This window comes from Trichoplusia ni, chromosome 13, assembly GCF_003590095.1.
Source record: "Trichoplusia ni isolate ovarian cell line Hi5 chromosome 13, tn1, whole genome shotgun sequence".
Classification (NCBI taxonomy): domain Eukaryota; kingdom Metazoa; phylum Arthropoda; class Insecta; order Lepidoptera; family Noctuidae; genus Trichoplusia; species Trichoplusia ni.
In genome coordinates this window covers 7316665-7330494 of record NC_039490.1, presented here as the reverse complement: position 1 = coordinate 7330494, position 13830 = coordinate 7316665, and the positions used below count along the sequence as shown (strand labels likewise).

Genomic DNA, 13830 nt, shown 5'->3' with positions numbered 1-13830 from the left:
CTATACTTAACCATTGAAATCCTTTGAAACATAACCTTTCAAACCTTCTCACACAAAATCTAATTCACCCATATTTACCTACGAGTTTGAACTACATAGGGTTCATCATCTATTATGAACGAGACAGATATCTATTGATAGTTTAACTTTCCAAGTGGTTGTGAAGTTTTGTTCGGTATCGGGGGCAGTGGTCAAGGAACCTTGCTGGCGCGATCGATACGCATGGTAAGGGACGGTGCACATGAGAGAAGAAATTTCTTGTAACATATATTTAAGGACCATGTCTGAAAGTTCAACAATTCGTCATTAATGGATTATCCATAACTCTGAGTATATATAATGTAATAGAAAATTGAACGTATAATTCTCTCTAGAATTGAATGTAAATTTTAATAACAGCCAGGCCAGACTTTGGTCGTGCCTGGCTCTTCACTCGTTTAATTTTATTATTCATTGCATTGAAAAAAAATAACGTTTTGGTCTTTGTCAATACAAAGCCTACTGAAATTTTAAACAGTAGGAGAACGTCCTTAATGTGATGGGAGCAGAAGGAAAATGTATGCTTTACGGACGGAGGTATTATTCATTTATTACATTCAGGTAAAGTTTTTCATAACTTATGCCAGTCATATATCAATATGAGTATGAGAAGCGACCTGTGTACCTATAAAAACAGCTCTAGGTCTGAATTTATAAACTTCAGATAAAGTAAACGGGAATAGTTCATAGTAACCTAAAGTCGGCATTCGAACCATGCCACAGCTGACAATGTGCGCCCTCCCTAACGTACGAAGTTTTGTCCCGGTTACATATGCAAACCGCGGATTACCTGGCTTATTTAGTTAACAAATAAGGTGGGAAAACCGTAAGGACCTGTTAGGACGATGTACTCGCTGGAAAATAATTATGTTGGCTCTTTTAAATACTGTAGGTAAACATATTACTTTTGCAACATTGTCGATATAAATTTCTAGCTGTTGCCTACAGCTACAAATCTATACTTCTATACTAATATATAAAGCTGAAAAGTTTGTTTGTTTGAACGCGCTAATCTCAGGAACTACTGGTTCAAATTGAAAAATTCTTTTTGTATTGAAGAGACCATTCATCGAGGAAGGTTTTAGGCTATAAACCATCACGCTGCGACTAATAGGAGCGAAGATACAATGAAAAATGTGGACAAGTATAAATCATGTGGGTAGGTATAAATCATAACTTATATCTTCTAACCACGCGGACGAAGTTGCGGGCAACAGCTAGTTGAAAATAATCCTACGGGAGCATAAATTTGATTATTATGATTTTCCGGGTTTTGAACTATCTGCGTACCAAATTTCGTCCAAATCCGTTTTTTGCGGATTTTGCGCGAAAGAGCAACAAGAGTCATCGTTACAAACTTTCCCGATGAGGATACGATGAAATTTGGTGATGGTATGATTAAAGGAAATTTCTTTTAGATAAGACCTTAACAAATACAACGCGATCACAATTTCTTCCCTTTACGACTCGATATCACTGTTATTAACTAACCACCATAAACTACAGATTTAAACTAACTATAAATTTCTATCCATTGATCATTTCTTGCGTTGTCAATCGATACAGCCAATTTGCCCGAGATTCAGCATGAATTTGCATTTGTGTATAAAGAGAGTTCTGAATTCTAAGTCCGCCTCAACAAGCCAATTTGTCATCTGTCTAACTTTACGATGGACCTCATAAAGTTCAACTTTGTTTTGGACTCGAACAGCTGTCTCCAATTTAATTGCTTTCGAGTTTTTGTTATAATTGGATGAGTTTATTTTTGGTAAGACTGAAGTTTAAGACAGTACTTCTTTGGTTATTTTCGGTGGACTACGGTTTTTAGGCAAGATTTTTTAGAATTTACTGGGAATATATTAAAAACCACTGCTGTAAGGGAAATCGACGACTCTCACATATCTTTAACTATCCTCACTTCTCTTAAACACTGAACTGTAATTACAATTCCGTATTGTTTCGTTAAATACCTTTGCAAAACTTAATCCCCATTCCGAGTTTAGTGGAAAACATTTACGAGTTTCGAATACATTTCTGCACGTGTATGCATCCGGAAATGACGAGTGTATAGCGAGCAAGTTATGGAATACAACGAGGAAATGTATGTGTAATGTAAATGTTAGTGTGGGGCTTGTACTATGTAACTTTTGAGGTAGAACTGTTGCCAGTGTGAAAGAGATACGGCACTATACGAGGTTAACGTTGTCTCGATTTTAAAATGACAACGGTCCTGGTTTGAGAGTTCGGTGCAGGTGTGGAAACATTAGGAATTTCATGTTTGAGTTTAGTTTCGAAACAAGTTTGTTTGATCTCTCGCTTGGAATTTGTCGGAAATGAATATATTATAGTGTTTTAACAAGAGGAAGTGTACAGGAACACAATTAAAACTGAAATTGTTTAAACAATTAATTTATGCTCGGAATCATGTTCAGATGAAAACACGAACAATGGTAGTTAGAAAAAATTACAAACGAAATCTTTCTCTTTTCTAGGCATACGGGTACTCCATTCACTGTTTGCGCAAGGTGTTTAATGATAGAAAATAAAAAGGGTATTTAAATAGCAATATTCAGTCACTTAAACTATCTACCCCTCTTCAAAATTTTCTTGGAAAATCATCTTGCAACGTTATATAAATTCAGTTTTAATGTTTAGACAAGAAACCATTTCAGGCACGTTTGAAGCGTTGCATAGTTTGCTCAAGTCTTTGAGTCTGACTAGAAATACCGGCGCGTTCGACCTGATTCCGTCGCCGTATATTGTTAGCAAATGCTTAATACTTTGATTGGAATAGCATACTATCGAGATATTACGGAAACGGGTGATTCACGGTAGAAACACTTTTATGTTCAGGGAATACGGTAGAGTTTTGTAAAGCGTTGTTTTCAGTAATGCGTGGCAGACCGTTCATCCGAAAGCGTACGCGGAATCGAACTGATAAGTGGAAAAACAATCTCATTCCGTTGATGTAATGTCATATATTTCGGGCAGACTCCCCACACAGGAAAAGTTTTTTTTTAACTCTTCAAGAAATATGCCTCATAGGACATTGTGCAAACGATCCCTACCTGAACATAGCAGAATCTTGCTTCGACATCTGCAAAAGCAGTCCTATTAAAAGAGTTCTCATACATTTCTGCACTTATGGGAAATCTTCATACTTTATTTTTGGGAATAGGCCCCTTTGTCTATACCTTGGGAACATCCTAATTGACTCTATAAGAAGACAATCTTCCAAATCGTTTCTTAGTTCTTTGTACTGACCTGATCGGGACTAAGCGAGCTGTCTCCGCTGGCGTTCCTCTCCTGGTTCTGGGCCGTCCGCTCCTGCTTGCACGCCGTGTGGTACTCCAGCCGCGTGCGTTCTACCTTCTGCAGCAGCTTAGCCCAAGGTTTCTGCGCCTTCTTGAATGCCTCGTCCATTTCTTTGCGTTCTTTTAGCTGAATCATTGACTGTAGACAAAGTAAAATTCTTTTTAATGAGGCAGCCAAGTACTTAAAATAGGGTTTTTTATTGCATAAGAGAAATTTTGGAATGGAGAATTCATGTCTCGTGCTTTTTAAGAAAACTTGCGAGTTGTTCTCGTGCTTCACTTGGAGCGCTTTGAGAAAGCACTGAAAATGGATCATAATTAACTGTAGTTATGTTAAGGAAACCTTATTCCTCATCATATTCAGAAAACTAACATTCAATAGCAGATACTATAAAAACTTATTTTAAGATTAATAACAATTCGTAACAACAAGGATGTAACCATTATCAACAAATTACATAATCAACTTTAAAACCACTTTCCATTCATTTACAACCACATATCGTTCGATATCAGTCAACAAAAGCCAATTGACAATTGGCGAACACCAGACCAGCATACATAAGAACAGACATACAGACATGCACCAAACTGCATTTCAAAAGGACTTGTAATGCTGGTGACAGATCGTACGTGGGAGGAATCAATAAGTAACGACTGAAAATGAAGATTGCGACGCGTAAATAAACTAAAAGGTGTTTGCTTAGTCACGTTTAGCGATGCTTAACATAATTGAATGTCGTGTGTAAGATGTTTTTATTGTTAACTTTCTTCGGACACCCCTCCCCCTAAGACACCTACGTGTAGTGTTAATCTTCTTGGTACGTATCAATATCAGTGCTAGGTCTGCTTTCTTAGCTTGCTCTAATATATTAAACGGTATTTTGAAGCAGTTTTTGGGTCATATTATTGCAGAATTCGTACATACATTCTCGAATTTATTTTGGACAAAAAGCTGTTAAAGCTATAACTGGAATGTTTTCATTTAAGCTTTAAAAGAAAATTGTTCTCTAAAATCTCGACAACCGAGTGAATAAATTTTCCACCTGAAGCTTTCTCGTTAACATATTTTATTTTCAACGTTCAAAACATGTTATGTTAGTACGAAATAAAATGAAAAAGCTCGAGTGTACAGCGTTAGAAACGTTTACTGAAAAGAGAAACTAATGTTTCAGGTATCGCGAACCAGACGGTAACGTATTGCGAAATTCAACCTTAGTACTTCGGAATAATGGCGGATTTTCTAAGTGCCTCAACTTTTATGAGTTTTCGAGGAATATCAAATATGTTGGGTGGTTGAAACATGCCGCATTACATAATAAATAAGAGTAGAATTTTGTTCGTTTTACAAGCATCTACTCTTACAGTTTCAAACTTTGTATATTATCGCTGTTTTCACTTAAGCTTTTTGTTTTAGTAGCAGTTTTTAATAAACTTTTTGGTATATTTTATCTTGCTACTGAGGTCATATCAGAGGGCCAAGACAATGCTACTTCCTTCCTTGTAAAATAACCTTCAAACCTTCAATTCTTTTTGATGAGTGATGTACTTTGACTTAACAGTTCAACTCGGAGAAATGAATTCTTGCTACAAGTACAGATCCCTCCTATTATAGATGCGAAATTTTGTATATTGTATGAATGTTTGTTCCTTTTACACGAAAAAATCACTGAACAGATTTAGACGAAACTTGGAACATAAATAGTTTACAACCAGGATTGACACAAACGATAGATTTTATTCCTATTTCATGTCCTCGTGGGATCATTCTGGATTTGTAGAGGGAGGGCCCGCGAGCAACAGCTAGTCATAAATACTATGAAAGAATAATCACCAGAGGACACTATAAAAAGGATCTTCCAAAGAGTATCGATATGTATATTAATTACAGCAATTCTCATAATTACAAATAGCATGATGAATGCTGATCGCATGATATGAAGTGTGATGACAGTAATGATAGCGCGTCACGCTCGCTCGCGTAAGCACTCATACAATTATCTGATGCACTCAAATGAAGATCGCTTGTTGAGTAACGTCTTTATTTGTTTAAGAGGGAGATTTTTATCTGTATGAGTATTTCGTGTATATTGGTTACATAAGAGTAGTGGAGTTCTTATCGATTCTTTAAGTGTTCGAGGCTGTTTTAGAAGAATGGTGCACGAGGCGAAATAAGACTCCAATATACTAGGACGATCATCGGGTATCGGATATGCTTAGGGAACCTTTCATATCTCGTTTTCATTAAGGAACTTTGTCATCAAATTGGAAGAAATTTCTACACAAGCAATACCTACTTCATATTTTTTTATGACATCGTTATACAAGAAAAAGAATCAACATAATCGGTTCTTCCAGAACCACGTTTGAGGCAACAAAAATTAAAGAACACTTTCAAAATTGAACCCTCTTTCTAAAGTCGGTTGAATACGATTTTAAGCTAACACTCATCTTATTAAAATCTCATTAGCAGAGAATTAAGAAACAGTCTAAGGAAAATTAATTATTTAATAAATCATAATCTCTAACGCAAATATAACAACAATATAGTTAGCAACAGCAGCCGTGACCAGTAGCGGCCATTGACAGCCATCATTGGGCACAAGGCTGTCACACAATGGTGTCAATTCGCGTCGAACTGAATACAGGACCCTTTTATACTTGACAAGGCACAATAGTACAGTAAAATGTTGACTACGCATTGTTGGACAACCGCTTTTCTAAAACGTGGGCGCGGGTGAAAAGGATAATGAAATTAAAGAACGTTTCGTTTATCCTTTTAATTTTTAAGTAGTGTTTGTATAGAAAAGTTTTTTTAATTTAAGAATTTCCCTAATTTAAAGATTCGTATATAGACAGTTTCAATATGTATGTTTGTGTGTGTTTTTTATTTCAGGGTTACGTAACTTTTGAATGTCTGTATCGATTTTTATTTTGTCATTTTATCATTCACCTGTACCGAATTCGAAGCAGTTAATTAATCATTTGTATTCATCCCCATTACTTACCGATAATTTAAAAAACATAACTATAAATTTAAACATAGTAAACAAACAACGTCGTAAAAATACTTAATGGTTAATAATTAATTATATTCTGACACACGTTCTCAGCGAATATCACGTTTGTAACATTAAATGTAAAGTGATGCAGATAGTTCGAAACTTGGAAATTGCATCTAATAATATATTGACGAAGAAACCATTTGTTAACATTATAAAAGATATCAAAAAAGGTTGCATATGATTCAAGAAACAATTGCAAGATCCCACACGAATAATTTTAGTATACTCTTTACATTGGAAGTTTAGGACTTTTTAATAAATATTTTCTATAAATCATCTAGTTGGTAACATACTGTTTTAAAGTCGAAAAGTAAACAACAACAAGGTTTATTAATAGCTGGTTGGAACCCGCCCTTTTCCCGATTCGAAAAACACAATTCCTTAAAAACCAATATGGGATCTACTACGGACTGTATATATTCTACAAAACCCAAATGTGGGTCCTACTTGTTTTCTTATTCACCCCTTAATTACCTTAAGCAGTTAGTAAGGAAGCAGTAAAACTTCAAATAATGAATCATAAATAAATAATCATTAAAATTCATTATCCGTCATCGTCATAACTCGCGATAATAGTTTCCTGTTATAAATAGCGAAGCATCGCTCTCATTACATAATCAACATGATTTAACTACTTGGCATAAATAATAATAATAATTACGCCATACATAAGGTATTTGCAATTTAAAGCCGGACATTATCGATAACATAAAGCTGTTTTTAATCATTCGGAGAATGCGTAATCAGTTAGTCGGAGGTTGCGGACAAAAATAGCCATTATTTTTGCAGTAAAAGATAGCAAAAAGCCAAAAATCAAAACCAGAAAATTAGGGGTGACTCATATAAAATCCTGCAAATTTCAGAGACAGCTGATGGCAGACAACCATTCCATTTTGACCCAAAAGCTCCTAGACGAAACTAGAAAGGTTTTGTAAGCCATGATGATGTCTAGTATCGGTCTACCAAAAGCCGATGAAAACCCAAAATAATTGACAATCGAAAAAGACGACGCAACGGTTGGAAGAGACCTGAAAGAATGTAATTTACTAAGAGATGTAGGCCAAAACAGTGCTGAATGGAGAGTTCTGACGAGGTAGGCCGACCCCAAGAAGATAGAATCAGGTCAAGACAGAAATAAATACAGTCGAATCGATCAAATTAACACCATGAAGCAACAATATTCAACATCGGAAAAAAACGAATATAGATAACCAATAGCAGTGAGGCGGATCTAAAATGTGGAGATTAGTGAAAACTCAGTGCATTACAAGTATTACGACAATCAGTGGCGCATATAACGCCTCATGATAACACAATGTGATATCGAGAGTCACGTAGCGCGAAAATGACCTAATTTTCGGCTGCATATCAAACAACATCAGCCTGTATTATTATATAAATAAATATAAAAATAGGTAAAAGTATTTAAGTAGAAAGTCTTACAGAATTTTTTGAGGGTTTTTTCTCTATGGCTTTTACAGGACCTCAAAAAGCCTTGCTTGTAATAAAAATAGTTTTATCTCGATTTTGAGTTTGATTCTGTCATATTTTTAACATCTATCGCTAAAACCTTTTAGAGCGACATTCTTTTGCGTTATGTTCAAATCTGAATCACGTTTGATGTTAAAGTTTCAAAAGGGCGAACAGGACCCCCGGGAAACGGGGACGAAAAGCTTTTTCCCGGTACGGAATTTCTTGCGGAAGATGGTACAATATTCAAATCGTACTCTTCGGATCTTACTTCGACATACAGAAACAAATGGAGTCATAATCATGAGGTGAATCCGGTGTTCCCTAACCACAATCTCATATAAATATACCGGAATTATTTCTGTCATTGCATTTCTTTAACCAAAGCTCTGTTCTGACACAAGTATCGATATTTCTGCAATAATTAAGATACTGGAAATCGCTTATTGGCCCTTCTAGTATCATATTCTCTCTAAGAATGCATTTGGCTGCTAGAGACACAATTGTAGCACATTTTGTTAGACGATTGTGTCAAACATCAATCTCCTACTCTTATTCAGAAACAGAATATTGAAAAGGTTCGTGAATATAAAAATGACGTTTTTTAGTTTTAGTTTCCAACCATTTGAGCGATTCATCAACAATCAAATCACAAAAACATGTAAGTGTCAAGATTAAGAATCGTCGTATCAATACAGATCATAGTATTGATATTGTCTTAAGAGTTATAACGATAGACGCTAAGGTTAAATGTCAAATTATTGAAGACGAATCCGAGAAGCACCTTGGTCTATAAAATTCTAGCTGTTGCCCGCGGGCCCGCCCGCGACAAACCGATAATGATCCACCGGGAACGTAAGATCCAGATAAAACTATACTTTTACGTTAATTCAGATTATAAACTATCTGCGGAACTAGTTTCATCTAAATCCGTTCAGTAGTTTCTACGTGAAAGAGGAACAAACACCCGTATACAAACTTTCGCGTTTATAATATTAGTGGGATGATAAAATCAAAAATAACTGTCAATTCATTTGAATACAAGCAAGATGAACGACATATCAGGTGGTATCGCTGCAATATCGCAATACGATATCAATCACTTTATCATTGATAATGTCACTTGTGACTTCGTTTAGGTTTAGTACCGCACCTATATTTATTGTCGAACTGCATTTCAGGATTAAAGAGTTTTTGAGTTTTTGCCTCGAGACTTGCATTTGAGTTGTGGTAAAAGTTTAAGGGGAACGTGGTTGTGATTTTCCCCGTAACACAGTGGCAGCTTTTATTGGATATAGTCGATGTTATTTTCACGTTATCAAATTAGACTTTGAAGATTCCTAGATGGGCTGCGACTTTAACATACATTATACATAAAGGATATCACTGATTTAACGCATGAATAATCTACCAAAATCACACTAAGCTATTCTACACATTTCGCTTCATCCCATTTTATTTCCGCTTGACTATTATTTGAAGACCATATTGTTCTTTCCTGAGGAAAATTACGCATTTCAATTTCTAGCTTCGGTACAGCCTCTTTCAAACAAGTTAGTTTCCAAAACTTCCTATCATCATGAGCCTAATTGATCACGTCATCATTATTTGAGATACGCTTACCGTTGTTTGATCGTTAGTTATTTCCGCATATTTGAGCTCAGTTATCGCGAATTACGCGCAAAGGTGAGCCAACTTCCGTGTTTGTAATAAGATTTAAACGAGTTCGTTTGCTTATTAATCAGAGTATGATTATCAGGTTCCTTGATGATATAAGATTTTGGTGTTATCTGATATTTTTTGGGTTGTATAGGATGATAAAAATGTAAGAAGGCATACTCACAGTAGTAAAGATGAAAGTTAATATCTCCTTGCGTAGGCTAGTTTGCACAGATAAAAGAATGAGATTTGGAAGGTATATAAAATGAGAACGAAAATATAGTTCAGCATTACCCTTTTAGGAACATACAAGGACATTATCGACAGAAATAAAAGAAAGACGAAATTGTAGACTTCGAACGAAACTTCAACCACCATCCCAAAAGTTCTGCACCACAGTTGCAGACTGCAAACCAATAAAATACTAGGAAGCAAGAAACTTTTCGACGTAATACTCTTATGCAAGACTCAAAACAAAAGAATATTCCACACCTCAGGACGCCGACTTTCGTACATTCATAGATACTTTGTATACGAAGGTGATACAAGCCCGCTTTGCAAAGGTCACTGGCGTTTATTTTCACTCTTTCCCTCGATAGCTGGCCGCGTGCCAACCGCACTAACTTTGAAGAGGCGTCGAAACGTATAATTCATATGATCATGATGTCAGCTGTTATTTTTTTGGATTAGTTGTTGCTGATCTTCGGATTGTTTTTCTTGATTCAGGTAAATTATATTTATGGAGATTATATATATCAGAATATCTATATTATAGCTTACACCTTTAACTGAAATACGGAAACTGGTGAAACTGAAGAATTGAAAACTACAGAATATTAATTACATTGCGACGGAAGAACAATTATTGCCTTTCAAACTTAGAGTAACAGGTTCTTCACAAAAGCATTTAGCTTTCTAATAAGGAAAAGACCTACACGGTCATTGGCCAACAATAAACTTGTAGGTGCATCTGAATGTTTGTCATTAGGTACGCTTGCACCTTCCAGGCACGTCTTAAGACTCCATATTCAATAGGCGTGTCCACATTATTCTGCTAGTGTAGCGAAACACAACGAAAGTGTGGATTTTATAACGTGTGCTGTGCATTTTATGTAAGTATCCTCATCTGTTGTTAGGAGCGAGTCTTTCTTGTTTGTCTTTTTGATTGCTTGAATAGCCACGGTACTTTCAAACTAATTTTCCCTATTCTTTATATTGACTATAATTTAGTTTTATATGTACTTTAAAAACCGGTACCAGCTGTTTTTTCTCGTAATTTCATGGTTTTTAAGAACCTTATAAAAAAGTTTAAATTTCCTACCTTAAAAAACCCGTCTTTTACCTTTTTCAAAGCAGTATCGCCTACAGTAAACAGCAAAATGGAACATCCCTTAGTTTTATTTAGCAACGATACTCGATGGTACATTTGTTGCACACATATTCGCTTTATTCGATCTTACAATACCTATTTCTTCTAATAGGATAACCCACTCAGTATCAATCGGTGCAGAGACAAAATCTGTGTAATGTGAGCAATTTTCTAATCAGATACAGGGCGTTTCTATTAAAGAAACAGTGGGTGTGCTAATTCCGTCTGATTTATGACCGTAGTACGCCACGCTGAACTAAATCGCGGGTAACAATTGTCTCTTTTACTTAATAGAAATGATTTATTTGTTTTGTGACCTGAGAACCGTGTTTAATTCGATCTGGTCAAATAGGTATAAAAATAGAACTGAGATTCTTGTTATATTCTTTGATCGGTTCAATAGATAACGACATTTTGGTCTTAAGTTGTATTCAGTAGAAGACACAAATATGAAAGTTTTAGGCAAAAGGCGAAATAAAAACATTGCAGTCATCGTTTTATGGGCATTAAATTATCAGGTACCAAGTTTTAATTAAAAACCCTAAAATGTTTTAAACATTCCTAAATTTTTCGGGTTCCTTCAATCATCTGGTTATTGTACGGGATCCTCAGTGATCCTCAGTGAAAGCTGAAACTTTTTGTGATTTCAATTACATCACCTTACCAACATACATGAGAAGTAGTACAGTACAGTGTGTTTTAAATAGAAGCTTTTAAAGGGATCTGTCATAAACATACATAGAGCAATCTATCAGGGCTGTAATCTCTCGCTCGTCACATCAAAGCGGCGTCCTGCCTCAGGCTCTACATATACCCTTTCATGCTGACAAGAAAGTTAGAACAAAATATTTTGTAAGTAGAGATACCATACGATACGATTGCCTTGAAGAGTATCTTATAAGGGTTAGGAATGGCGATAACAGGAATTTATACATGACCAGCGGCTTAGCCTGCTACAGATCGAAAATAATCTCAATCCAGGTTATAAACTACCCGAAAGTCTTAAGACTGAATACGAGTTAAAGAAAGCATTCTAATGATCTATTGAGATTTTAATTCTGGACCTTGGTATAAAGGTTTTGAGACTAGTGATAAAATTGTTCTCTCAAAGACATTTATCTCATTGGTTGTTTCGTAAAAGTATTGTCATCTAATAATTAACGCAAATCCTATCTGTACTGATCCTACTTGTACTGTTCATATGGCAAAATGCTAGGCATAAATAGTAGTCAAATAAACCAGTAAAACTTTTAACGAAAACAGCACTTTTAATACAAAATAATTGATACAAAAAGCCAACGACCAAACAACGAACGCATCACCTTTATAAATGTGTTACAAAACCACAAAAGAAATAAAATGTAACAGCAATTTACTCTCGAGAATATGAAAAATATTAAAAGGAAAACTTTAGTGGAATACTGCAGTTATATTGCGACGTTCTTTTTATAAAAAAAAACTATTAGAATGCATTAAGTTTCTTTTTCCCAAATGGCTTTCAGCAAAAAAAGTCTTTAAACAAACTACCAGCAAATTTATGTAGAGCATGTTGTCTGCATGTTTCTGTAGTCATTAAACCTATAATGTGTTACGAGTGTAGATTTGATTGTTACTTACGTCTGAGTTTTCTGTTTATGTTATACCTAGATGTTGTTAGCAAACAGATGAGAAGATAAACGTTAATTTAGGTACATTCCACTTTATTCATTCTATAGATATAGATACACTCTGAAAACATGATACTTCTTTATTTGGCAGTCGTGTAGAAAACCGATATAATTCAAAAGAAGTACATGTTTCTAGAACTTATAGCTTAACCTTAAAACATTAAACTGGAAAGATAACCATGTGTTTGTGTTTCATGGTCAGGTCAAATATTAATTTGAAATTATTATGATGAATGTTCGAAATGCTATACTTCATAAAATATAGCTTGATACCTGTGCCAGCTGTCAGTAAAATCACGCCTATGAAGACCTGATTTTTTTTATAGTACAGATAGTACGTGGCAATGTCATACTTTATGGGCATGCCGACCTGATTAGTGACGGGAGATGAATCATCGTGAACAAAAACTCTAAACTATCGATATTTTAAATAAAACTTGATTTAAATTTAACATAATTCTTAATTTTATTGTGCGTATATTTTAATATCAAATCTTTAATTACATTTGTGAATATTTGAACTAAAATAATAGAATAGTGTTTAAATTAAATCCAATTTCTCACCTACTCGTGTAAGATTGCATCCGGCGACGTCCCATCTTTAAGAAGACACGCCGCGTTCGGCGCAAAGGCTCGTATTATATTAAAATGTTCCTTAAATTTAGTAACGTTTGTAATTAAATTAAACCTAATTATAAAATCATCGATAATTACCATCGATTTTTTTATATCCTGACATACCTAATAATGTCAATGTGACAGATGTCGCAGGTATCAAGCTATATTTTATGAAGTATAATTAGGTCTACACTGGTTTTATAATTAAGATTATAATTAATACTTGTTACAGAAACCTTATTAATTAACAGGTTTATAAGCTTATCGACAATGGGTTTATAAAGAAAATCAAGTATTTGCTTAAAGTTACACAAGGACATAATTAAAATCATGACTTCCGCCAGACGAAACTAAATCTTAAGGTAAAAACATAAGGAATGTTTTACGAGTAAATGGGAAACGAAAATAAATAACTGTTTGTTTGTAGTATTGTTATTCTACAAACAAACAGTTATTTATTTTCCCCATAACAAACACCACAAACAAACACCGTACAGATTGTTTATCGAAGTTGGCAAGAGTTCTTAAAAGTCCATTCATTCAGTGGCGCTTATAAGCAACAGATACCTACGTGACATAACAAATCATCATGTAACACCATGTAACAAAGTCATACGGTTACTACACAG

The 13830-nt window shown here is 34.9% G+C and overlaps 1 protein-coding gene across 3 annotated transcripts in view; it reads right to left on the bottom strand.

The window, feature by feature from the left end:
- LOC113500306 (protein kinase C and casein kinase substrate in neurons protein 1-like) overlaps nt 1-13830 on the bottom strand; it is a 59517-nt gene that overhangs the window by 31769 nt on the left and 13918 nt on the right. For all 3 annotated transcript variants that reach the window (XM_026881049.1, XM_026881051.1, XM_026881050.1), the window contains exon 3: nt 3304-3492. In XM_026881049.1, the coding sequence (XP_026736850.1) occupies nt 3304-3492 (189 nt within the window). The remainder of the gene's footprint in view (nt 1-3303; nt 3493-13830) is intronic.